General features: G+C 36.9%; 2 protein-coding genes across 13 annotated transcripts; one reads left to right on the top strand and one right to left on the bottom strand.

Moving 5' to 3' along the window:
• Positions 1–9,133: 9,133 nt before the first annotated feature.
• On the top strand, positions 9,134–13,829 carry EYE (conserved oligomeric Golgi complex component-related / COG complex component-like protein). 3 transcript variants are annotated; one of them, XM_079071147.1, is made up of 11 exons: positions 9,134–9,463; positions 10,056–10,145; positions 10,275–10,394; positions 10,497–10,598; positions 10,661–10,938; positions 11,009–11,154; positions 11,240–11,438; positions 11,502–12,147; positions 12,963–13,295; positions 13,374–13,658; positions 13,779–13,829. In XM_079071147.1, the coding sequence occupies exons 1-10, from the start codon at positions 9,179–9,181 to the stop codon at positions 13,647–13,649; spliced, it is 2,475 nt and encodes an 824-aa protein (XP_078927273.1). In that variant the 5' UTR covers positions 9,134–9,178; the 3' UTR covers positions 13,650–13,658; positions 13,779–13,829. The 3 variants fall into 3 exon arrangements, with proteins under 3 accessions (XP_078927273.1, XP_078927274.1, XP_078927272.1); XM_079071148.1 differs by having other exon boundaries at positions 13,737–13,829; XM_079071146.1 differs by having other exon boundaries at positions 13,374–13,829.
• Positions 13,830–19,042: 5,213 nt separating this feature from the next.
• LOC145137151 (LUC7 N terminus domain-containing protein) lies at positions 19,043–21,981 on the bottom strand. Of its 10 annotated transcripts, none has more exons than XR_013720898.1 (10): positions 21,695–21,981; positions 21,356–21,484; positions 20,962–21,001; positions 20,799–20,874; positions 20,512–20,712; positions 20,212–20,424; positions 19,763–20,140; positions 19,564–19,640; positions 19,411–19,483; positions 19,043–19,335 (listed from the first exon to the last, which is right to left on the bottom strand). XR_013720898.1 is itself a non-coding variant. In XM_079071292.1 (7 exons), exons 1-7 carry the CDS (start codon positions 21,735–21,737, stop codon positions 19,811–19,813), a joined length of 1,032 nt encoding a protein of 343 aa, XP_078927418.1. In that variant the 5' UTR covers positions 21,738–21,981; the 3' UTR covers positions 19,043–19,810. The 10 variants fall into 10 exon arrangements, 1 of the variants encoding a protein (XP_078927418.1); XR_013720900.1 differs by having other exon boundaries at positions 19,411–19,477; XR_013720901.1 differs by having other exon boundaries at positions 19,564–19,606.
• Between the last annotated feature and the right edge of the window lie 5,364 nt (positions 21,982–27,345).

Raw genomic sequence — 27,345 nt, 5'->3', positions numbered from 1 at the left:
CTATGCACTCACTCTTTCAGTGCTTTTCCTCCATAGCCTCATCCCGAGCCTCTAGAATCTTCTCTAAGAGTGGAGTAATCACTATCATCCTCATACAAATATCCTTGATTAGAGCCGCGAACGCCTTGCGATTGAGAGCATCGGCCACCACATTGGCTTTCCCCATATGGTAAAGGATCTTATAATCGTAATCCTTCACCACATCCAACCACCAACGTTGTCTCATGTTCAGATTCAGTTGATCCATCAAATACCTCAGGCTCTTGTGATCTGTGTAAATAGTACAACGGACCCCATAGAGGTAATGTCACCAAATATTGAGGGCGAAAACTACAACCCCCAGCTCTAAATCGTACGTCGGATAATTCGCCTCATGAGGCTTCATCTGCCTCGAAGCGTAAACAATCACGCAACCCCTCTGCATCAGTACTGCATACAAACCCGTGATCGACTCATCACAATAAACTACGAAATCCTCAACACCCTCTGGCAAGGTCAAAATCAGCGCCTCACACAGTCTCTGCCTCATGGTCTCAAAAGTTGCATGTTGCTCAGGCCCCCAGTGAAAAGTGACAATATTCTTTAGCCGAGTCAGAGGAATTGCTATCTTGGAGAAATCCTGAATGAACCTCCGATAGTAAACTACCAACCCAAGGAAACTCCGAATCTCAGATGGAGACTTCGGAACCTCCTATCCCATCACGTCCTCGACCTTGGCCAGATCGACCAGAATACCACTCTAGTTGACAAGGCACCCCAGAAACTGCACCTCGCGCAACCAGAACTCACACTTGGAGAACTTCGCATAAAGTAACTCCGTCTTCAAGGTCTCCAACACCTCCCTCAAATGCTCCTCATGCAATTTCTGGGTCTTAGAATAGACCAGGATGTCATCAATGAATACAATCACAGACCAATTCAACATCGCCTGCATACGCGGTTCATGAGGTCCATGAACGTGGTTGGAGCATTGGTGATCCCGAAGGGCATCACCATGAACTTGTAATAACCATAACGAGTCCGAAAGGTTGTCTTCTGTAAATCCTCCTCTATGACCCTCATTTGATGATAACCCGAACGTAGATCAATTTTTGAAAACGAAGATGCACCGTGAAGTTGGTCAAACAAGTCATCAATAATCGGGAGTGGATAACGGTTCTTCACCGTTAGGTTATTCAACTCCCCGTAGTTAATATACATCTGATGTGACCTATCCTTCTTCTTCAAAAATAGGATCAGTGCTCCCCATGGCGAATTGCTCAGTCGAATGAACCCTTTGTCTAACAGATCCTGCAGTTGTGTAGACAACTCATGCATCTCTGGAGGAGCTAACTAATATGGTGCTTTAACTATCAGAGCCGCACCCGGAACCATGTTAATACTAAACTCCACCTGCCTCTCTGGAGGCACTCTAAGAAAATCCTCCGGGAACACATTCAGGTATTCCCAAACAATTGGCACATCATCCACAACTGTCTTACCCTTATCTCGGGTATCCATAACATAAGCAACATATCTAGAACAACCCTGCTGAAGATAGCATCTGACCCTAGCTGCTGAACATAGCATCGGCCCACGCTGAGCACTCTCCCCTTGAACCACTAACTCTCCCCTACTTGGGGTCCGAATGCGTACCAACTGATGCTCGCAATCTATCACCGTCCCATTGGGGCTCAACCAGTCCATCCCTACAATAACCTTGTTCCCCGGCAAAGGAATGGGAACCAAATCAATCAGATACTGCTCATTAAACATCTCGAGAACACAACCCCGATGAACCCTCGATACCCGGACAGATCGATCATCTGCAATATCAACCTATAAAGGACAATTCAGCTCCCACGAAGCTCTAACAAACCTCTTGCTAAGTGCAAGCGATACAAAAGATCGGGTAGCCCCCGAATCAAACAATATCAATGCAGAGATACAGTTCACGAGGAATTATCCTAAAATAAAACACACAAATATAAGCAGACAAATCAATATAGATAAAGAGATAGGGAGAAGATACATACCCGTCACCACATCAGGTGTTGCGCGAGCCTCCTCGGCTATAAGATGAAAAGCCCTGCTCCTCGCAACAGGCGCATCCACCTTGCCCTGGCGACCATCAGTAATCCATAGAGTCGCTGGAGCGGGTGCTACCACTGGTCCTGATATTGCCAAACTTGGACAATGGGCCTTCTTGTGGCCCTCTGATTGCAATGGAAGAAAATCAGATCATATACTGGGGTGGTGGTGGTAGTAGTAGCAGTGCAATCCCTGCTAATATGACCCGTCTGGCCACACTTGAAGCATTCAGAACCACCCACCCTGCACGCCCCATCGTGTGTCTTGTCGTACTTGCCATAGCGGCTCCGGCCCTGTTGGCCTCTCGATCTTGAATCAAATACATTGGGCTTCTTGCACGAACCCCCTGAACCCTGAGCCTGATCCGGCTTCCTCTTCCTCTCCATCTCTAGATTAATCTCCCTCTCTCTGGATCTCGCAATCATATCCTCCAGTGTCTTGCAACTGGATCGACTCACGAACTGTCGAATATCACTCCTCAACATCTCATGGTATCTCACCTTTTACATCTCCTCATCCTCCACATATTGTGGAGCCAAAAACGCCCTCTCACGGAACATAGTGGTGATCTCGACCACCGTCTCGATAGTCTGGCGAAGGTCCTAGAACTCCCTCGCCAACTGTTGCACCTCATTCACTAGTGCAAACTCGGCTTGAAATCTAGTCACAAAATCATCCCATTTCATCGTATCAACCAATGCATCACCCACGGAGCTCCCAACCTCCTCCCACAAATCTCGAGCTTTGTCTTTCAGAAGACAGGAAGCAAGTCTGACCTTTACCCCATCGGGGCAACTGCTAGTGCGGAAGGCATTAGCGACATCCGCTAACCATCGTCTGCTCGCAATCGAGTTCTTCTTCCCGAAGTACTTCGGATCCCTACATGCTCGGAACTCACGGAAGTTCAACGTGCGAGCTCCCATCAATGCCACCATCTCAGACCGAAAAGTGATCAAACGCTCATCCAAAATCTATAGAATGCCCTCCTTGACCGTACCAAAGATCATAGGAGTCTGCTTAAGTATGTTGCGGGTAATCTCAGACGAAATGAACTCCCGCGTCTGATCATCCAACTGTCCGGCTCCAGAACCCAAGCCTGAACCCTCACCAGCACCAGAACCACTAATCGGTATTCCTTGAAGGGTCACCATACTGAACATAGACCATTCAAACCATTAGAACATGCATAAATAAATATCAAGGAGTCTCACACTCTACAAGCTTCCTAGTATCATCACATCTCTCCATGGCTCGAGTACGGATCCTCAACTTCCAGTAGTGCGGGCCCATACTACCTTCCACATCTATCCGTACTTTCCTCGAGGATTGTTGTGAATCCTCCAAGTCACTCCTTATCTATACATACAACCCTCAACAAGACAAGGCTCTCAACACTAAATCGCTTCCTAGCATCTCCTAGGGCAACCACCACACCACTCTCCGTCATCAGTTGCATAAGGAACTCCCACTAACTCCCTCTAACTAGCTCACGAATACAATTATATATCACAGACACCAGATAATTCTTCGAATGAAAGGTCTCACACTACAACTGTTGGACTCAAATAAGAGCTGTGTAATAGAGTTAAAACCTAACCTTCTAAAATTATTTAGTCTCAATAATATGTAACTTAGCATATTCGCTTACTAGTTAGCCGGAGTTAATGAGAACTCCTAAAAAGCACAAAGCAAGCAGCATTCGAGCGTTGAGTAATCGAAATCAAGCATAACCTAAACAGGCCATCCTATCATTGACTGATCAGTACTAGCATGAAAATCTACAAGCTCATACAGTAGGAATATAAAGGCATCTCTCCTAGCATTCTATCATGCAAATCCTGAGCAGATCCTTAGTCCCAACTAGCATATGATTCACAGATTCACACATCAAAGCATATCATAAAACATGTATGGGTATTTTGGGAAAACTTACTTGAGCTCGGTCGATTGCATGCACCACACCCTTTTTCTTTTATTAGAAAATCATTTTTAAAAAAAACATTTCTTTTGAAAAATTCTACCAAACACTCAGTTTGAGTTCAGACACACCCGAGCGTATGCCCGAATCCCTCAAACTAAGGCTCCGATACCAACTTGTAACGTCCCAAAAATTAAGACTAAAAATTTCAATTTTTAAATTAATAAAACCATCGTCCAAAGCAACATCATAAAAACCATAGTAATCAGAGTGTATCAATAAACAACCCAGTACATCATAGTAATATAAAATGCAGAACAGTGTGGTATGCACACTGCAATCATCTCAGGCTCTTCCCCTTCGAACCAGAAGTACCTAAAACATAAACTAAAAACTATAAGCACAAAGCTTAGTGAGTTCCCCAAAATACCACACACCATGCATAACAAGCATATAATGGGCCCCGCCCGACTTCGAGCCCCACTCGAAACAGATCTGTCAGTCATCAAGCCCCGTCTGATATACATACAAACATATAAATCACAAAGATAAATAGCATACAATATAATCATCAGGCACCGCCCGATAAACATATCATAAAACATACATGTAGAGTCACACAGACAACTAGCATCCTATTCATAATAAACCATGACCTGACATTGGTGCCTTCGTCCCGCTAAAGACACTAAGGAAACTCACCTCAAACTGTTGAGTCTCTTAGATAAAGTGTAACACTTGAATCCTGGTAAGTTTCTCTTTTTCCCTTCTCGAGATTATTTGTGTATTTTAGTCCTTGAGTTGTACGTAGGGCGTACCACTGATAAGTCTATTTTATGAATGTACTAAATTGTCATAAATCTGTTGAATTGATCTCTAATTGTCCAAGAATGGCACTACTTTGATGAGTTGTTGAACTTCATATGCAGGTCAATATATTGTACTAAAAGTGGGCGGAACCTGCAAGTAAAACGAATTGCTAAAGGAATGAAGAAACGTTGCTGGGAAAATTGACCATGCCTCAATGTTTTGGTCATATCTCAAGTTCTGGAGCTCCGATTGACATGAGTAAAGAAGTTCTGGAAACTAGACAAGATTTGCTACAACTTTCGTGTTTTGTGTTTCTACTAGTTGTGTCGTTTTGACCACCAAAACTTGCAAGGAATATGAAGGACGCCTCCAGGCGTCTAAGACGTTCCCTAGGACGTCCAAGTCAAACGGTCAGCATTTGGTCAAATTTCGGAGCAGAAAAAGAAAGAGAAGGGCCCGTCGATGTCGTACATGGTGTCTAAGACGTCCCCTAGGACGTCCAGGCGTTTTAGGGGCGTCTCGTGTTGGAACGGCGTGTTTCGGGAAGTTTAGAAATCAAGGCAGGACGTCCTAGAACGCGTCTAAGACGTCCCCTAAGACGTCAAACGTTTTTGGCCATTTTTTGGTGTATTTAAAGGACGGAAGAAGGCATGTAAGGACATACAAAGAACGCTTCGGCGTTATACCCGACGTCTAAGACGTCTCCTAGGACGTTCAATGTCCCACATCGCCTGATTTCACTCTTTTCTGTCAAATAATATAAATATGGACTTATGCATTCGTTTTTAGGGTTACCACCTCCGACTTTCAGAGTTTTTTCCTGCGTTTTGAAGGCTTCTAAACCCTTGGAAACATTGGAAAACACAGATTCATTCCATTTCAATCCGGATTCAAAGCAAGATTCGATTCAATTCATCATCAAGCTATAAGTGAAGATCCTTTCATTGGTTAATCTTCATTAATTCTTTATTTTCCAGAATTATTTCTTCTTCCCCAAGGTTTATTTGTTTCGTATTTTGATAATTAATAGGATACATTTTGTTTGATGATTCTAAGTTTGATTATGAGTTCTATTATGTATTTCATTTATTTCATTCAAGTTAGTGTTTTTATGAACTCAATGGAAGGCTAAATTATTAGGGTTACTTCCGGGGATGTTTAGGACTTTTTGATGAACACACTTAATTATTACTTGATTCTAGTTAATTTCAATTGTTGTTTTATGCTTCATGTGATGATCTTTTGGTAATGATAATTGAAATTGGGTTGTATGAATTGTTTGATGTCATAATTAAGATAGTCTATTGTCAATTCATCATTTGTTCCAAGTTCAATTAGGTTAGGAATAAAGACAAGTGATTGAATCAACATATATTATTCCAACTTATGATATTGAATCTTAATGCGGTCATATGTAGTTGTAAGACATTTTATTGATAGTTCACTAATTGTTCCTAATCCATTTAGACATAAAGAAGTAAGACAACTAGTTGAATGAACATCTAGTGTGCCCAAAACTATGTGTTGCAAGTTAATAAACCCCAATTGCATCTAAGTAATTGAATTAGGATTTAGGGAAGAAAGTGTGTGAATCTAAACTGTTTATAACTGAACCGGGAGTACTCTAGTTTTCTCATTGAGATTTTTGTTTTAATTAATAAATTTCCAAGTTTTTTATTTGATCATTGCTTTAATCTTTTTTTCGTGACAATTGCTAATAATATACTCTTGTTGACTATTTTCACACAAAGTTTGACCACAAACTCCTCGTGGATACGACCCTTACTTACCCTAGCTATCTAGTGTGTGTGTGAGGTTTATTTTTGACCGAGACAACGACCTCGATCAACCAAAAGGTACGCTTAATGTACAAGCTGTAAAGCGAGTACGCGAGGCGTACTAAATGGTACGCTTAGTGTACTCATGTGAAGACTTGGACGGGGTTCCGGATGCGTACGCGGGGCGTACACATGGCTTAATGAAAACCCTAATTTTCATGTGTGGACACTACATAATCATCCTTATGACTTTTGAAACCCTCATTTCTCAGCCTCCTCATACCTTTTAGCCCATATTCGAAACCCTAAGCCTCTTCCTTGTATTTTGAGCTCATTGTGTCCATTTTGGTGTGTTTTACTCCATATTCAATAAGTAGAAGCTTGGTGCAAGGTGGTGGATCAAGGAGGAGCTTGTGGATCTCTACCTTTTACTTCATTTCCAGCTTATTTGAGGTAAAAAGCTATGAACTTGATCAATGATGGCTTAGATCTATTAAGTACGACTTTTTGTCCCTTTTTGGCCCATGAATGGGATTTAGTGGTTTGATACCACTCCAGGAGCTTTCAGTTGCCACTCTTGGTGTTTCTGAGGTTCTAGATGCATAAAGTTGTCACCTTTAAGGTTTAGATCCATTCGTGCATAAGTTATGGCCATTTTATGAAATTAGAGTGTTATATTTTGAAGTTGGGTTCTTTTGGGGCATGCAAAGTCACAAAGTCAGTGACTTTATTGTAACGCTTGAATCTCGGTAAGTTCCTCTTTTGACCTTGTATATTTAAATTGTCCCATTTTGATCCTTGAGTTGTACGTGGGGCATACAACGAGGTACGCTTAGCGTACAAGTGATGAAGGGTGTGATCGGGGTCCTGGATGCGTACGCGGGGTGTACGCAATGATTAATGAAAACCCTAATTTTAGGGGTTGGCCACTATATAAGCATCCTTATGGACTTGAAACCCTCAATTCACCAGCGTCCTTGTCCCCTTTACCCTACATTCGAACCCTAAGCCCATCTTGTGTGATTTTGGAGCTTAGAAGGCCATTTGGAAGAGTATTTTGGTGCTTTGAAGGAAGGTGTCCATTCTTGAAGCTTCATTGAAGGAGTGAAGGCTTATAGATCCAGAACCTTACCATCTTTTGGCACTCATTTGAGGTATAAAGTCTTGAACTTGATGCTTATTAGCTTAGATCTCTTTTGGTTTGGCTTTATGGACCCTTTTGGTCCCGTTGATGAGATCTTATGAGTCTACCTCATTTTTGAAGCTTGGAGTTGCCACTCTTGGTGTTATTTGGGTCCTTGAGTCATAAAGTTGTCATTTTTGAGGTTGAGATCCATCCATGCATGAGTTAGTGCCATTTTCATGGAAGTAGAATGTTATATTTTAAGTTTGGGTTCGTTTGGGGCATGCAAAGTCACCAAGTCAGTGACTTTATGGGTCTAGACATTGATTAGAACTCAGATTTGTGGTTTGGACCTTTGGGATAAGCATTAAGTGCTTAATGTCAAAAAGTGACTTAATAGTGGAGTACGTTGGGCGTACAAGTTTGTAACCCCTAAACATTCATTTGAAACCCCCCGATTTCAAGTCGTAACCCTAAATATAATAAAAAACCAATATCAAAAACATGATAACCAAAAACCGGAACATCGCCTCCATTATCATACACTATCATTTTTCATTCACCACCATTGCCGTTCACCTTATTATTCTTTTCTGATTCTATAATTTGTGGATCAGTAGACTAAGGGCGTGTTCGGCAAAACTAGCTGGTAGCGGGTAGCTTGTAGCTTGTAGCGTTTTGTTAAACGCTACATGAAGTAGCTTTGGGATTTGTAGCGTTTTGTTTTAACTAAACGCTAGAAGCTTGTAGTGCCAAACAAGGCTTTCTGTTCAAAACTGAGAGTTTTGTCAAACGCTAGAAGCTAGAAGCTCTCAAACGCTCCGTGCCGAACACACCCTAAGAAATCAAAGAGGGGGGGGGGGGGAGGGATAGAGACACATAGAGAATAAGTGAAGTCTTGTGAGTATGTGTGTGTGTGAGAGAGAGAGAGAGAGAGAGAAAGAGGGAGAGGGAGAGGGAGAGAGAGAGAGAGAGAGAGAGAGAGAGAGAGAGAGAGAGAAGCCAGTGGTGGGGTTCTGGTCGAAGACGGATGAATCCCAGAGACAAGCAATATAGAGTGAGTTGTCGTCCCTTTATTTCAAGGTTTGGGTTGGGATGGCGGCGAGATCTAATATTATTTAATCAAATGAAACTATTAAATTAACTGAAAGAAAGATGTAAGGAAAAAAAAAAAGCAAGCTTGACAAGTGACTTAAACCACAATCAAACCCTCTTAAAATAACTATTTTTGCAAGTTGAAAGATTTACTTACTATACCTAAAAAAACACCAAACAAAAGAGACCATTTTTGTTTACTCTTAAAACAAAGTTAACTCATTATGTATATATTTTTTTCTTGGGGACCAAAACGTGATGAAAAATAAAATTTGGAGGACAATACCGCAACATATCCAAAACTAAAACGATCATGGTGCAAATATCATCAAATATAGTTAGTTCATAGTTCACCGACTGAAACATTTCCAGTGGCCGGAGAAGATGATGATAGATCTGGGATCGTTCTCCGACGAGAAATTCGATGCCAAGAAATGGATAAACAATGCTTGCCAGTCACGGCATCCTCAGGATCCCTTAGACAAGCACCTAGTGGATCTCGAGATGAAGCTACAGATGGTGTCCGAGGAGATCGCCGCGTCACTCGAGGAACAGAGCTCCGCCGCCATCCTCCGTGTCCCTCGCGCTACCCGTGACGTCATCCGCCTCCGCGACGATGCTCTCTCCCTCCGTCAATCCGTCGGATCGATCCTCCTCAAGCTCAAAAAAGTAAGATCTTGTTGTCGATCACAAGATACGCACTCGTAATTGTTAATTGCTATTAAGGTTTGACAATCTATCAGAGAATGTAGCTTTGTTCTATTGTGCGACTGTTTCGCACAGTAATTCCATAGATATATGCTAGTTCTGCAATGCTGATCCACTTTTGCTGCTAGATTGGGGTTTTATCTTGGAATTTGACGTTTGAGAGATGTATTAATGGAGTTCAATTATATTTTAAAATCAAACTCATTTTTGTGGAGTATTCATGTTTGTATACTTTCTAAATGTCCTACGAATTGTCCATCCCGTAGTTTTAGAATCAAAATATCATTAGGTAAACATCATTTCTTCATTCTACTTTGTCCTGCTATAGACATTTGGCATGATCCTCATGATCATCACCACTATACTGTAATTGATTGAAGCAATAGGAACAGGAAGCAATGTGTGAAAGTTCAGTTTTAGATATAGCCAAATTGTGCATATTTCAAATCTCTTGGCTAGAATAGTAAGTGGATACAAATAGTATGAAGGGAAACTGCGAAATAGTGTGTCTATAAACTTAACCCTGCATGTTATTCTTCATTTGTATATATAGGCGGAGGGTTCATCAGCAGAATCAATAGCTACCCTTGCTAAAGTTGATACAGTCAAGCGGAGAATGGAAGCAGCCTATGAAACACTTCAGGTGGAAATATACTTGATTCCTTTAGTTCTTCTGCTTAGTTTACCATAATTTGTGTTATCTTTTTCTTAATACTATGCCCTTTTATACTTCAAACATATTGGATCTTTATATATTATGGCTTATATATAGGATGCTGCGGGGCTAACTCAATTAAGCTCCACTGTTGAGGATGTTTTTGCAAGTAAAGATCTTCCTCGTGCAGCAGAAACCTTAGCCAACATGAGGCATTGTTTGACTGCTGTTGGGGAGGTAAAAGTCAACCGACTTCTCATGTATCATTTATGTAAAAGAAAAACTCCTTATAGATAACATCATAATATCACAATAATTTATCCACCTTTTCCCTTTCAGGTTGCTGAATTTGCCAATATTAGAAAGCAACTTGAAGTGTTAGAAGATAGACTGGACTCCATGGTTCAACCTCGTCTAACAGATGCAATAACCAATCGCAAGGTAAATTTTGAAGAACGATCTTTCTCAATTCACCAATATTTATTTATCTTTTCTTTGTTTAGGATAAAGTTGCACAAGAAATGAGGGAAATCCTCATTCGAATTGGAAGATACAAGTCCTTGGAGTCTCACTACACCAAAGTCCATCTAAAACCCATAAGACAACTATGGGAAGATTATGAAATGAAGCAACAACATACTAAAACAAGAACCGAAAGAAACCAAGTGGAAAGCATTTCAACTTCTCATGATTATCAATCTCCACCTACAGTCTCATTTCCCAATTGGCTACCAAGTTTCTATGATAAATTATTACTTTATCTTGAAGAAGAATGGAAATGGTAAACCTTTACTAAAAAGATTTGACTCACATTCTCATTTAAACAACTTATTACACTACATTTTTTTCAGGTCTATGCGTGCTTTTCCTGAAGATTACAAGACTCTTGTCCCCAAGCTTTTAATAGAAGCAATGGTGGCTGTGGGTGGTAGCTTTGTTTCACGCATCAACCTTGCAACTGGAGATGTAGTTCCAGAAACCAGAGCATTAGCCAAAGGTTATTATAATCTTAACCTCCATTACATCTTTGATTTGACCACATCTTTGACCACATATATAACAGCAGCATGTTACAATTTCAGGTGTACTGGATATCTTATCAGGGGACATGCCAAAAGGTGTCAAAATACAAACAAAACATTTAGACACATTAATCGATCTCCACAACATGACAGGAAGTTTTGCAAGAAACATCCAACACCTTTTTGGAGAATCCGATCTTAACGTTTTACGAGACACCCTTAAAGCAATCTACCTCCCTTACGAATCATACAAACAAAGGTACACCACCTACACAATTAACCGAGGGGTATTTCCGTAATTTTACAATTCTTGGTTATGTAGGTATGGACAAATGGAGCGTGTTACTCTGTCATCCGAAATCACAGGGATCGACTTAAGAGGAGCTGTCACTCGTGGTGTTGGAGCACAAGGAATTGAACTGAGTGAAACAGTCAGAAGAATGGAAGAATCAGTCCCACAAGTGATTGTTCTTCTAGAAGCTTCCGTTGACCGATGCATCAGCTTTACAGGTGGATCTGAAGCTGATGAGCTCATTCTTGCCCTTGATGATGTCATGCTGCAGTTCATTTCAACCCTACAAGACATCCTTAAAACTTTAAGAATCGTATGTGGGGTCGATGTTGTTGCTCCTAAGGAAACAGGAATAGAAAAAGGGAGGAAGTTTGAGATGTCAAGTGAGGACGAATGGTCTTATGTCCAGGGGGCATTGCAAATACTCACAGTTGCAGATTGCTTGTCGAACAGGTCATCTGTTTTTGAAGCTTCCTTGCGGGCCACACTTGCTAGATTCAACACAAATTTGTCATCTGCTGTATTCGGGTCAAGTATTGACCCGAATTCATCACATGAAACAGTTGATGGAGGTGGAGACTTGTCCATGGCTGGAAGGGCTGCTTTGGATATGGCGGCTTTGCGGCTGTTTGATGCTCCGGAAAAAGCCCGCAAGCTTTTTAATCTTTTGGAGCAGGTAACTTTCTTTTTTTTATCTTTTCTGTTAAAGTTACGAATTTGGTCCCTGTGGTATACTCAAACTGATAGGTTTAGTCCAAAATTCCGTTTTTGTTACAAATTTCGTCCGTGTGGGTTCATATTGTTGTAGTTTTTGGTCCCTGTGTTGTAAAAATTTAAAATGACGATTTTTCCCTTGGACCCAAACCCTGAAGAACTATGTAATTTACTCAGAAAAGTCCCATTATTCTGGGAAATTTTTTGATAAAGTCCTAAATCTTTTTTTTTTAAACAGAAAAGTCCCATTATTTTGGGAAAATCACATAATCTGTCATTTCCTGTTAAAATAAAAAAAGAACACTTTCGTTAATTTGGGCAAAATGTTAAATAATTGAGACTTTTCTGTTCAAAAAAAAGATTTAGGACTTTATCAAAAAAATTCCCAAAATAATGGGACTTTTCTGCGTAAAACCCAAATTTTATTATTAAACTGTTTTGTAGATTATTATGTAGTTTATTTTATTCTAAAAGGACAACTATCATAGGGTAAAATTTTTTATTTTTTACCGTGTTTAGTCCAAAACTGTTTTTTTTTTTAAGTTTTGTTCCTTGTATTAATGTTTCATTTCAATTTTGGTCCCTGGAACCTTGAAATAAAGACCAAAATCGATACGAAACCTTGAAATAAGGAGTAGAAATAAAAATGATGTAATTTTTCACTTAACTCTGTAAAAACCAAAAAGCATAGGGACCATTTTTGTAATTACGCAAAACTGCAACAAATCGAAACCACATGGACTATGTAATTCTGATTATCTTGGTCTTTTAAACCAGTCGAAAGATCCACGGTTCCACGCGCTTCCAATTGCATCTCAAAGAGTATCTGCATTTGTGGACACAGTAAACGAGCTTGTATACGATGTCCTTATATCCAAAGTAAGAAAGCAATTGAATGGTGTATCAAATCTACCCATATGGTCATCTGTAGAGGAACAAACCACCTTTCACCTTCCAAGCTTCAGTGCATACGCCCAATCATACATAACAACAGTAGGTGAATACCTTCTCACTTTACCCCAACAACTCGAACCACTAGCCGAAACCATTTCAAACAACGATGCCAATGCTGAAGAAGCACAATTCTTCGCAACAGAATGGATGTTTAAGGTAATCATAATCATAATCATAGTCATAGTCATAATAAATAATTAAGTACTGATGATGATGATGATGATGATGAAATAGGTGGCAGAAGGTGCTGCGGGTTTGTTTATGGAGCAACTGAGGGGTATTCAGTATATAACAGAACGTGGGGCCCAACAGCTGTCGGTGGATATTGAGTATCTGAGCAATGTGTTGTCGGCATTGTCGATGCCGATTCCGCCGATTTTGGCAACGTTTCATACTTGTTTATCAACACCGAGGGATGAGTTGAAGGATGTGATGAAAAATGATTTGGAAAGTCTTGATGTTCCTACAGCCAATCTTGTTTGTAAGATGCGAAGAGTGAGCCTTGAATGATGATATGAGGTAATGTATGAGATGTTTGAATTTTTGAGTTGTATTTATAGATGAGAGTAGTTGTGAATTCGATATAACTATTTGCAGAGACATTTTTATATCGATTAAAGAGAATTATGATTTTACCAGATTGAACACATAAAACAGGCGTGCAATAATATACCAACGGGTTTTAATCAAGTTTCTGCATGTAGTGCTCAATTGTCTGGTAGACATGTATATCGTCATTTCCCTTATTTCAACATTAGGGCTATGAGAAGGTGTTGAAATTTTTTTGGTGTTGCAAATATGGATGATGTGTTATCTAAAGGATTCTACTTGCCCATAGGTAATTATTCATAACATCTACTCATGTTGTCGGACAATCCGTTCCTACTGTCAACTATGTAGACATTTTGGTCGATGAAAATGGCTCTTAAACATTGCTTGATAAATTATTTAATGTTTTTTTTTTTTTTTTTTTTTTTTTTTTTTTTTTTTTTGTGATATTATCGTTTGTAACTTTAAATATTGTCTTTTGGTATTTCTAAGAAAAAACATGGTTGTTTGGTTCTTTAAGAAATATATGGTCATTTGGTAATTTGAAGTAAAATTGTCGTGTACTAAATTTTTAAAAAATAAAAATAAATAAATCATATCATCCATCGCAAATGATTCGCAATATGTTTTAATTTCGCAATTTAGCTGTCTTTATAGATAGATACGTATTTCAAAATCCTACTATCAGTTTATTCTATTATGTTTATCTTCCTATTTATTTAAATCAATAATAAATTAACAAAATGGTAATATTAAAGTAGTTCCTTTTAGCGCTCATTACAACGGAGGGGTGTGAGAGAATGTTAATGTTGTTTGGGAGTATATGTCCAACAAATGTTAGCAATAATCACGCTTAGAATTTGCCTTTGGATGTAACCTATTATGGGTTGATTAATTTGGTGGCTATAAAATTACGTGTGTTGATAATATTATCATATAAATATAAAAGAGTGCCACATCCCACATGGGTGGCACTGTTGTCTAGATGATGAGGTAAATGACTATTTAGATACTGTTCGTTATGTGTATTCACATACAACTATGTTGTATGCTGTAGATTTTGGTGCATAGAGTTCAAGGGATCAACAACCGGTAGCAATCAAGTCCCAACTATGATGATTTCTCATATTAGGCCTTTGGATTATGTTAACCAATGTCCAATGTAAATATAAGAATGTTCTCAATGAGGAACCTACATGTGATATTGGTGCATCAAGGACTGCAAATGGAGCCCGTATCTTTTCGCTTAATGATTCTAAAGCATACCCATCTCCATCCTTATGCAGAGAAAATTATGATTATTGTAAAGATATATCATACAAGGAGAACATTGTTGGTGATTTAGTGGATAAATATATTCGAATGAATGATTATGATGTGGAGAATGAAGCAAACAAAGGTAATGAAGATTTCAATGTTTTCTGGTGTATGCCTCCTTTATCGATTAACCTAGAACCAGCTATCATTCATAAAATGCCATTGTGCTATGAGCATACTTCACATGTCTCGATTCGTTAAATGTCTAACGATAAAGAAGATTTGAATATAGAGTTGGGATTTAAATGCACTGATGAATGTTTTCATTATAAGACCACCAAATCATGCAAAAACATGTTTGTGGTCATATATATGCCTTTATGAATTTCAATGGCGTATTAGGGTCGTCAAAATTGAAGATACCAACTATTCCAAGTTCGAGTATTTAAGGATCAACACACGGGTTCTATACATCCCAATCATCATCATCAAGAAAATAAGTAAGTATTGGGATACTTAGGAACCATGTTCCTCGTGGTCGCTATGGATGGAGATAACAAAATCGTCCTAGTTTCTTCATCGACTGATGATTAAGTCTTTTCAACATTAAAGAGTGACTTTCTTTCATTATGTTTCCTGATCTCCTCTGAAGAATAGGATGCAATCTAGTGCATGTATTCTTCATTGGTAAGGTGGATGTTGGCCATTACGAATCTAAATGATAAAGAAATTGTGAAATAGATTCATAGTATTATGTGATATACTAGATATGTATGGCTAATGTACGACTTTTTATAAGCATATATAAAAGGGTATATAAATAGTTCCTTAAGATATTATTTCTACTAGGCTCTAGATATATATGTAATTATGGTCTTCATTTCCTAAACAAGTAAAACTAGTGTTTAAACTATAATTATTATCTACGCATATGAAACAACCAAAGGGTCTTTTTAGTGTAATAACTAATAATGGGTAATGAGCTTGTCCTTATAAACAACCATAATCCACACATAAAAAAAACATATTCAAATATTACTTAAGCTTCAAAAAAACCTATCTTTTCTAGCTAACAATCAATGGCGAGAAAATAGAGAATTGAGTCCCAGTTTATCGGTGAAATAAAATACGATCTATGAAAGGGCTTCGAAAAACATAAACTTGTTATGGAGTAATGTGACGATATAATGGCAAGGTGTTATGAAAAGGGTGAGATGCTTCAATAGCTTAATTGGTTCCCGTACTAGTGGTACTACACAAGAAGGTAAATCACACAACTTTATCTCTTGGTCTCTAGAGCTAAAGATTTGGAGCTCCTTGTGGCGATGATTAATCTTTTGCGGCAAAATCCTTGGTCATAGAGTGAAGCATGAGATGGCAATTCTTGATAGGGTTCAATGTTTTGAAGGTTCACGATAGGTTTGAAGGTTTATGGTTTTGAAAAAAGGTTCAAGTTTTAAGCTTTTTTTTTTTTTTTTTTTTTGACGTTTAAATGTAGTTTGTTTTTTTTCCCAAAGGTTTAAATCTTTGGGTGTTTTGTAAAATCGTCCAATCTTAATATGAACAATGTGTGTGTAATCATCATCATAACTATCATGTCTGAAACAAATAAGAAAGTTATTTGAAGTACATTTGATTAGATGAGGATGTCATTGGTGAGAAGAGAGTGAGAGCTTGAAGATCGTGAACTTGTTGATGATTGTGAGTAGGGATATGCGTTTGGACCGAATATCCGAACCGAAATCGAAACCCGGACCGAGCCGACCCGAATTAGGACCAAATAAGTTATTTAGGTCGGTTCTCGGGTATCTATTTTTGCCCAATTCGGGTTTCGGGTTATTCGGTCCGGGTTACCCGAATAAAGGTTTAATCTGGCCAAAAATACCGACCCGGAAAGTGAATAGTCACTTGAACTGAATAACCCAAATAAACTGAAATGACCCGAATAACCCAAATAAACCGAAATGACCCGATTAACCCAAATAAAGAAATTCTATATTTAGTTCAAGAAAAAAAATATTAAATTAATATTTTTTTTCTTGAACTAGATATAGAATTTCCTTATTTTGGTTATTCGGGTCATTTCGGTTTATTTGGGTTATTCGGGTCATTTCGGTTTATTTGGGTTATTCGGGTCATTTCGGTTTATTTGGGTTATTCGGTTCGAAAACATAATGTAAATGTTTATTTGGGTTATTTCGGTCCTTTCGGGTTAATAACCGAACCGAAACCCGCATTACCCGAACCGAACCGGTCTCGTATTAGTATAATCGGTCCGGGTTTCGGTTCCCACTTTTCATCTAATTCGGGTTTCGGTTTATTCGGGTTCGGGTCCGGCCCGAAGCACATCCCTAATTGTGAGTTTGAATGATAGGAAAGACAGAGGCAAGATAGATGTTTGTCACGAATTAAGGTTCTTCACAGATGAAAGTAATAGATTAAGGAGAGATGAGATGTAAAATGACTAAAATACATTCACATGAGAGGCACATAGGTTGATTAACGGATGGGGGTTACCTCTAGGGACCAAAACCATAATGAAACCTACTAGTAGGGATCAAATTTGCCATTTTTGAACATAGACCAAAACCTCAAAAAACGAAACAAGGACCAAATTTGCATATTTCTCCTATTTTTATTTTTTATGAGACAAGATTTACTAGGGCTGCCCAATTAGGACTCATTCTTGACAAGAACTTAAAAGAGGATAAATAACCTAATCGATTTTTGAAGTCTATTATCAAAGGATGAAAACCTTCTAAGGTTGTATATAGGTACTAGTCTTTTGCCTTTCAGATTTGGACTTTGCGTTTTCGACTTGGCGACTTTTGATTTGGAGCCATGGTGAAACCGTGTGATTATGAAAAATTCTAAATTCTATATCAACATCATGATTTGTGATTGTGTATAGAAGATAAATCGCTAACTTCAACATTACACTCAACAAAAGTACAATAACGAGGTACTTTGTGTATTTGTAATTGTGTTGCACATGATGCCTACAAATACCTATGAAAATAATGCTTCTTTGACATAGCTCATTTATGTGGTTTAAAAAACTTACAGTTAGTTAGCTTACGTCTGACCGTTAAATGCTTATGGAATGACAAAATTTCATTTATTTTGTCCTTTTCTTATTTTATCTTTTTTTTTTTTTTTTTTTTTTTATAATTATTATTTATAGTTTGATTATTAAATAAAATGCACAACACTACTGATCAACACCACAACACCACCGTCATCAACACCAACCACAACCAACACCACATCACCCACCCAATCCACCGGTAGTTGGAAATACAAACCTTGAAAAATTAACCTTCTAGCACAACTACACCACCAATCACATGAAGCAACTTTCGGGCCATTTAGAGAGGTATTAATTATGGAATAGTTCAAGTGAATGACAAAAGGTATTGTTTTAACAATTATCGGAACAATGTAAGTAATTGTTTTCTCAAACTAGATTAGCATCGTCAAAATATAGAGTGCTAAAATTCAAATGTTCAATTAACTTGTGTTTGAACCAAAAGGCTTTGCAAGGCCAATGTCCGAAACTTTAGGGTTCCATGTATGATCGTTATAGCCAATCCGACAAAAGTAAAATATATGCTTAAAATTTGTCTCTCCCTGGAGTGTCATGTAGATCTAGAGCCTTACGGAAAAACTTGCAGTGGGACAATTCCTAACAAAATTAGGAATACCGAGCATATAAATGATTGATAAATAAGAAAGACTTCATGTTGAATAAGGAGGCCAACAAATCTCTTTCTCGACTTGATGAACACCTTAAAATCATTAGTCGAACTCGCCAACCCAATCTATTTAGAACCAATTCAAAAGACTTTCCTACAACCCTAGACCTTTGTATGTATGTGCACATTGCACAATCACCTTCCCCTATGTATCAAAATGATATCTCATATCACACTACATAAAGATCATTGACATCTCCTATCACGTTACATTTCATTATTCTGATCATGTTTTAATTAAAACCCAACTTATTTAACAAGTTAAAACTAAAACTTCACACTTACCATAAAAGTGTCAAAGATTGAAGAACATGAAACTCAATTTATGAAAATAAAGAAAAATTTGGTGTTTGTACAAAGTTTATATTGAAAAAAATGTTTGAAATATCTCAAATACATTCTAAAAACATAAAACTCTTGTAAATTTTCAACCTTAATACTATCCCAAATAATCAAAACAGTTTAATAGCAAAGTATTAAACTGATCACAAATGTGATCCAACTTTCCTGCAAAAACAAAACGTTACAGTTTCAAGTTTCAAGCTTTGGTTACCTCTATGAGCTTCTTCAACACCTTTTTTGTAAAAGAATCATTCAACACATACAAAAAGCAACTTCAGATTCAGATTCAGAGGCTGCATGCATATCATTCATAAACCTCACAACATGCTGATATTGTAAAGATTCAAGATTTAATTGTGGGTGGTTACCTCAAACCATGGGAAAACCATCATGATGATTTCTTTCACCAAATCTTTGTGGTTCTATTTGTATAAACTACCCCTTTAAAACAATTAGTCACCAACCAAAGATTATGAAAACAGATTATTATTATTATGCAACAACAATTTAAAGTAAAATACCTCCCTTAGACTCTTTTTCTCCTTTAGTTATATCTCAACAAAGCTGTGAGAACAAAAAACAGGTTCTCTTCACTTCACTTCTCCCATGAACAAAAACCAAAACACATTATAACTTTTTAAGACTCCAAAACACAAGCATTCATAGAATTTCTATTACGGGTAGTTATATAGAATTTTTTTTTTAAAAAAAAAAGTCTACCTCTTCTGACTTTGACATTTTTGATTTTTCTACAATCTTTCTCTCTCACTAATACGGACTTCTGGATGACCTCCTTCTTCCACCATGTCTAGGGGAACGAGACCTGCTTCTGTCCCTGTATCTATCCCCTCTCCTGTCCCCACCACCACCACCATTTCTGTAACTGTTGTTGTGGGCCCTACGATCCGATGTTCTTCCAGAATCCCGAGATCCTCGGTTTCGATCACGTGATGACCTGTCACTGTAACGATTCTTGTCCCTGTCAGCAGATCCACTTCTGTGTTTACCTTCAATTTCTTTTTCTCTTTGTTTCCTTCTTTCTTCTGCTTCTTTCTCCCTTGCCAATCTTTCCTCTTCCCTTGCCTTCTCCTTTGCCTCCTGTAATCACATTCACAATGAATTTTATAAAAAAGAAGAAAACAAGATTTTGAATCTTGAAATTTGCTTACTTTGTATTCAGAAAGGAAATCTCTGACCAATCCATAACCGATATGCTGTTTTCCAGTGACATGGGATTGGGTTCTTTCAAGAGCATCATTTGCTATCAAAAAGGAACCACATGTTTCACAAAGAGCCATTTTTTTTTCTTGTGCAAGCATTAGAACTTTTTCATTCTGTGGTTGAAGGGTCAATGCTGTTTTCTCAATGTTAAGCAGATCCACCTGTACAAAATGGGAATCAAGATTCAAGAATCAAAAATCAAAATAAGTTTTTTTAGAAACCAAGAAGAACCCTTTTACTTTTAGTACCTTTCTCATGAGTGCTTCGGCTTCATCTACCTTGCCAGCTTCCCCAAGTGCCTCCACTGATTCTAGAAGGTTCTTGATTTTTTCTTCTAGAACAGATAGTTGTTCGGATTTCTCAGCTGGAATTGGTGGAGGAGGAGGAACTTCAACCTCTTGAGCAAGTCTCTCACGTCCACGTCTAACTCTCCTATCTAAGTCCATCACCTGAAATTGTTGCAAGAAAATATAAAAATCTTACCATATTATGTAACAAGAAGTATCATATCAAATCTATGTGAAAGATTTCTTACCAATTTTTCACAGAAATGAGCAAGTTCTGCTTCAAATCTTGGCACATAAGAATCATGCCTTGGAGAACTCTCAAAGCTATAAAGCAAAAAAGAAAAAAGAAATTAGATTTGAATAACAGTCTATTACAGTTTATAACATATGTTTCAGAGTTCAATTTGTTACCTTTCTTTCAACTTCGGATCATGGATTTTAGGGCATGGACCTGAGAAAAGAAATAATACAGAAAAAAGAATCATCATGTTGAACTTCATGATAAAGAATCCATAACTCTTTCAATAGCCATTCATAAAATTCTGCCTAAAGTAACATGTTAAGTTAAATTTTCCAAGTGGTTAGTCCCAATTTCAAGGTAACTATTGTTGTGGCTTGCTTTATCTATTACTGTTTTGAGTTTTCCATTGAAATTCTTATATTTTAATATAAGTACACCTTTTTGAAGCTTGAAAGGGACAAAAAGGAGAGTTGTTAAACAGACAAATTTTATTTTTCAATCTTTCGGAACATTAACATAGAGAAGCTAGTTGAATATAATAGAGGAGGTTAATGCAAAACCCACCTAGATCACTTCGAGTGTTCACGAACAGATCGTGAGGACAAAATTTCACCATGTAGAAGCCACATACTTCCTTATCATCCCAAGAGATCTCCTTGTGTCCCCTTCTCTCTTCTTCAGTCAAATTGCGAGCTAAAATACACCACCGATAACCAAAAAAACATAAGCCATCACATCAATTCAGATAATTAGGGTTTCAAAATTTCAGGTCCTAACATGCACCAATTGCGATGGACTTAAGCTTAATCCAAATCCAAAATCCCAAAATTAAAACCAAATAAAACCGAAAACATAAACACGAGAATGACAAGGATTGTGCAAGAACATATAGAAAATATAAACCTGAACCCATGAGCTCATCTAGCAAGGCTCTTTGGGCGTCCATGACTGGGATTGCAGGTAAGCAAAGAATGTATGAAACCCTAATTGATTACTTAGTAGAAGATCGAGTAGGGTGAGGGAGAGCTGACGGGGTTTATGGTGACGAATTGGGATTCTGTCTAGGGTTTCATCATGATAAATTTTAGGGCGATGCAATCAAATGAAAGGGGGCGTAAAATAAGTATCAATGTCGAGGAGTACACCTGTTTGGGTGCTCGGTTATCTTTAACCCCTCTTAGTATGAAAAATGTTGCAACTTGCAACTACCAACTATTATCATTTATTTTGTAAACTATAATTATTTAATTATACTAGATCACTAAATATTTTATCAATTTTCCATTACACATTCCATTTTAAAAAAGTATTCAGCTATATAAAGTATAATATAATTATAGATATCATATAAGTCTCGTACAAATCACTTTAACATATATTTTATGTATGATGAATCAATTTTTTAAAGATGAGAATCACTGACAATCAAACTGGTTTTTAGGTTTTATGTACAATACCCAAATTCTAAAAATTAGGTACAGAAGTATGATGATACAGTGTCCACTTAAGGGTTAATAATTGTTTTACATAGATGACATTTTATACGTGAAATTGATCCCAAAAGTGTTTATAAAAGGTAATAAAGTTGAAAGCAAATACTAATATATAAAGCTCAAACAATTTATATATCATATGAAACATAAGAAGATATTAAAAATTATTAATTATACTACTTCACTGCCTGATTTATAAGAAGACTCAGTCTATATGGTGAGCAAGATGAACGACCGTCTAAGGCCTATCTTTTCAAGAAGGCCAAAATTTTTATGGGCAATGTAATTTATAACCACATTTTTAAAAAAAAATAAGACTAAACATAGTTCAAGGGCCCAAATTAGATATAAGATTGGAGATTAAGATTGAAGACTGAAGGTAGAGGGAGCACACTCGATTATCACCAATCGCCCATTTCTTGAAAATCAAAATTAAACGGTTGGGCAAGAGTTGTTGAGTTGTGGAGTCTAAATGAAAAGTCTGATGAGTTACTGTTGGAGCTCCACAATGTGGAACACGTCAAAAGAGTTTTCTATGCGGATGCCAAACTTTATAGAGACATGAGGTTTTAGGATATAAAAGATTGTGGAAGGAAGAATGATCTGAAACTCAGTTTGAAGAACAATTATCAATTAAGATAAGTTTCTCCAAAATGTTTGTTATTAATTTTAGAGCATGGCGCTGGTTCCAAACTCTTATCTTGGAGAACACGTTGACATTGTAGTTTTGATCTTTTCTCATAAGGGTCATTGGGCCGACATTGGTTTCTAAGTCATTTAGGTCAACTCCCCTATATATATATATATATATATATATATATATATATATATATATATATATATATATATATATATATATATATATATATATATATATATATATATATATATATATATATGTCATTTAATGTAACCTAATTGTACGAAAAAAAAGAGTATGTGTGTGAGAATTATTACGAGTGTAGTTAATTAGCCGACATTATATTAGCATTCAATTTAGTAATAGATGTTCCACCAAACTTGTTAGCTAAAGCAAGTCACATTTCCCTTATGTTGAGTTGTGTTCCTTCCTCAAGTTTCTCCATGATTTTAGTAAGAACCTTGTGATACTCTTGCTCTTCCAATACATACTGGATTTTATTGCTCCATATTTCAAAGTTTTCCATATTTGGTTTAATACACTTGTTAAAGTTCCGCAACAATGTTCTTTGATGTAGAAACCAGGTTTGAACATGTAGTTCTATAACAGACATATATGCAAGAATAATTAATATACATCTATATATAGAACTTACTTCATAAATGATTAAATAAGTTAAATTATGACTTATAGTATATTATGGAGTAAAAGGTCACTACGTTATATCATAATACTATAAACATCATTAATCATGCAAAGTCAACATAGTAAAAGCATATCTATAATCATGATATAATGCTTAAAATTTAAGAAAGTAATTCACATCAACAAATATGGAAAATAAAATTATCATGAAACTAAAGAATATGCAACAACTAGTTAACAAACTATGACATACAACTAGGATGCGTTATGTTTCGGTGATTGGAATAAGGATAACATTATTAATCTGATTGCCATTAATGCTTCTTTATGGGTTCAAGGCTCCAAATTAATCTCCAAAAATCCAACCTTTTTGGCGTTTGTGTTTCAGAAGTTAGGATTAACCAATTTGCTAATTTAACCGGTTGCAAGGCTGCTAAGCTCCCTATTACATGTTTAGGGCTTCTAGTTAGTGCTTGCATGTCTCGGTTCTCAGGATTGAAGCCTATTATAGATAAGTTTCACAAGAAACTTTCTTTTTGGAAAATTAGAATGCTCTCCATTGGTGGTCGTTATATGCTCTTGAAATCTATGTTGGGGTCTTTAGGTATTTGTTATATGTCAATGTTTCGTATTCCAACTTCCAAGTGTTGTAAATACTTATTTGGAAAGACCGAGGGCCGATTTTTTTTGGGAGAAGGAAGAAGGTGAACGAAAACTACATTGGATCAAATGGAACGCAATTTTGGCAAATAAAGAGAAACACGGATTAGATATTGGTTCTTTAGAGGCATTTAATAAAGCCTTACTCCTTAAATGGAAATGGCGTTTTCTCAATAACCATGAAGCTTTGTGGTGTAACGTTTTTTAAGTCTTTCATGGCCAAGATGGTGGTTTGGGATGGGTTGACAATTTGCGGTTAAAGAAAGGTGTTTGGTCTAGGATTGAGAGAATAATCAATCAACTCCATGATTCAACTATTATCTATCAGAATTCTATTCATAGACATGTATGTGACTGAGCTTCTACTATTTTTTGGAATGATCATTGGATAGGGGATCGTTTTCCTAGATTGTTTCTTTTGGAAGTTATTAAAGGCTGTAATATCTTCCAACGATGGAATGGAACCGATTGGAGGTGGAATTGGACTCGACCCATTCTCGGAGGGTCTAATTTTTCACATATGAATCAATTGTTGGATATGATCCTCGACTTCAATCCTTCCGTGACTAGAGATAGATAGGTGTGGGATGTTGGTGGTTTGATTATTTTACGGTGTCGGAAGCTACGAAAATCATCGACGACAATTCTCTTCTTGATGGTGTGATCTCCACTCGTTGGATTAAGTACCTTCCCCGAAAAGCGAATATTTTTTATCGGTGGTGTCGTCTCAATAGGCTTCCAACAAGATTGAATTTGGACACGAAAGGTTTTAATATTCATAAGTGATTTGTGCTTCTTGCAATTCAGATTTAGAGGATATTGTCCATGTTTTTATTAAATGTCAAGTGGCTTCGAATCTTTTGAAGTTTGTGGGTAGGTGGTGCGATATTACTATCCTGTTTTTTACTACGATTGAAGATGTTATCCTCTGATTAGACTCAATAAGGATGTATATTATGAAACATCTAACGTTGGAATCAATTGTCACGACTATGTTGTGGCTTATGTGGAATTTTAGTAATGAAATTCTTTTTGGTGGTAATAATGTTAGACGTAATACGTTAACCGAGAGTTTGGTTGATTATCCATACAATTGATTTGTTTATAAGAATAGGAAAATAAGTGTTAGTAGGTTTCCATGGTTTTCAAACCCAATTTTGGCTATTCCTTTATAATGATTTTTCGTTAGTGTTTTGCTAACTTTTTTCAATAAAAATTCAGCTGTATAAAAAAAATACAACTAAGAATACCTAACATTAAATTGATATAAATGTCACGATCTATGCTAGAAACATTAACGAGATACCCTAAGTTCTCATTGACTAGGAAAGACATCAACCAAAATACAAAGAAACAAATTCCTAAGAAATGATTTGTCTTCTTTAAATAATTGTTTTCAAACTACCACTTTGTATGCCAATAAATGAAATAACTCAAAATTAAGGTTTTATAATCAGGTTTTGGTGCAAGAAAAACTTTCCAAATGTAATCCATATTTTTCTTTAAATGATTGTTTGACATACATTCACCAAGGATCTTATAATTTGATTCGCTACCATTTGAAATAGGTTGAATGTGGTTTGAATTTCCTTATTAATAACAATGATGTGACACATCAACATCAAGTGGTTCAAAGAATAGTCATTTTTTGTTTCCATTCGAGTAGCTCTCAAATGCACCACTTGAAGTTTGACTCAATAGTCACTTCTTATTGGCTTTGAATTTGGTCTTCATGTAAGTTTTCTTGTATGATTTTTTGTGTACACATACACAGGGCCGGTCCTAAGGTTTTTCATGCCCCGGGCGAAATTGCATAATTATGCCCCGTTTTTATAAAGTTGAACTACAAAATACAAAATACCAGTGATATATTATACTACAAAATACCGTTTTTATAAAGTTAAACTACAAAATACCGGTGATATGTTAATCATAGAAGTGTTTGCATTCTTGTGATTATAACATTCTTGTGATTATACTCTAGAGTTTGAAAAATTAACATCTAGAGTTGTAAACACCAACTCTATTGTCAAATCAAAATTTTAGTGTACTCCATATGAAACTCATTATCTTTAGCATCGTCTTCTAGTGTGCATCATTTCTCTCAAATATACAGATGCAAACTTGATATGAAGAATTTATGATGTGTATAATCCCACACACAATGAATAAGTATTGTTGGTTTGTATAGAATTTCAAATCCTCTATTTACTTCCTTGAAGTCTAGATGAACAATTCCCAAAATAACCAAACAATTACAAGTTAAATCCTTCAATCGGATTAAGAACTAAACAGTTATAAGTTACTAAGTTAGTGCTAAGCAATCAAAGGATTAAGATCTTGAAAAAAAACTAAACACTCTAGCGTTCAACCAAAAAATGTCTAAAGACAAGCATATTAATGCTAAACAATTGATAACTAAAACTGTAAATACAACTAAACAAATATGAAGTTAATTTTTTTTGCTACAACGTAGCTCATGTAGTGACTACAAATGTGTTTCACTTGAATACAAAAAGTGGCGGAAGATACATCTTTCACTCGAATACAAATGTGTTTTTGATATAAAAAAAACAAAAAGATGCCAATGTCTAAAAAAGCTGGAAAACACATTTGGACTTAGTTTCGCTCAACCACACAATAACTCAGGATGGGAAGCTAGACTCTAAATTAACTCTAAAATCTTTATTATAATAAGAACAACCCGCACACAAAAATCACATGAGGGAGAATAGAAGGTGATATTGTGCCTTTGCGAGTGAGAGACTAAAAGCTTAGATAATTAGATGAAGATTACAGCCTAACAAATTACAGATGATTACGGAAGTGGAGATTAGAGATACTGATTTCGATTCATACTGATAAAGAAAAATCAGAAATCACAAACACACAAGTTAACGTCCATTGCATCTATGAAATCTCCAACCGTCTGGCTAGGGGCGTAAATAATGGTGTGTCAATCCGTTTCCAATGGATCAGAATTTTCGACTTGTCTCCTCGTCTTCTGTTCTACCGCGCGCCCAATTTACTTTTTGCCGCCCTCACTCCCATCGAGCGTAATACGGATCTACTGATTAAAAAGAATGGCCGAAATTTTTACATATATGCATAATAGT

Source organism: Lactuca virosa, chromosome 9 (assembly GCF_052849685.1).
Source record: "Lactuca virosa cultivar CGN04683 chromosome 9, Lactuca_virosa_CGN04683_v6, whole genome shotgun sequence".
Taxonomy (NCBI): domain Eukaryota; kingdom Viridiplantae; phylum Streptophyta; class Magnoliopsida; order Asterales; family Asteraceae; genus Lactuca; species Lactuca virosa.
The sequence above is the reverse complement of the archived record's forward strand: the minus strand, read 5'-3'. Positions and strand labels throughout refer to the sequence as shown.

What these genes read in the sequence shown, in the direction of transcription:
- EYE (XM_079071147.1), top strand. Translation starts at nt 9,179, where the DNA reads ATGATGATAGATCTGGGATCGTTCTCCGACGAGAAATTCGATGCCAAG. An exon ending in AACCAGAGCATTAGCCAAAG is followed by an intron (nt 11,155 to 11,239) that starts GTTATTATAATC and finishes TTACAATTTCAG; the next exon opens with GTGTACTGGATATCTTATCA. An exon ending in CAACAGAATGGATGTTTAAG is followed by an intron (nt 13,296 to 13,373) that starts GTAATCATAATC and finishes ATGATGAAATAG; the next exon opens with GTGGCAGAAGGTGCTGCGGG.
- LOC145137151 (XM_079071292.1), bottom strand. Translation starts at nt 21,737, where the DNA reads ATGGACGCCCAAAGAGCCTTGCTAGATGAGCTCATGGGTTCAG. An exon ending in GAACACTCGAAGTGATCTAG is followed by an intron (nt 21,002 to 21,355) that starts GTGGGTTTTGCA and finishes TTCTTTTCTCAG; the next exon opens with GTCCATGCCCTAAAATCCAT. An exon ending in CCGAAGCACTCATGAGAAAG is followed by an intron (nt 20,425 to 20,511) that starts GTACTAAAAGTA and finishes CATTTTGTACAG; the next exon opens with GTGGATCTGCTTAACATTGA.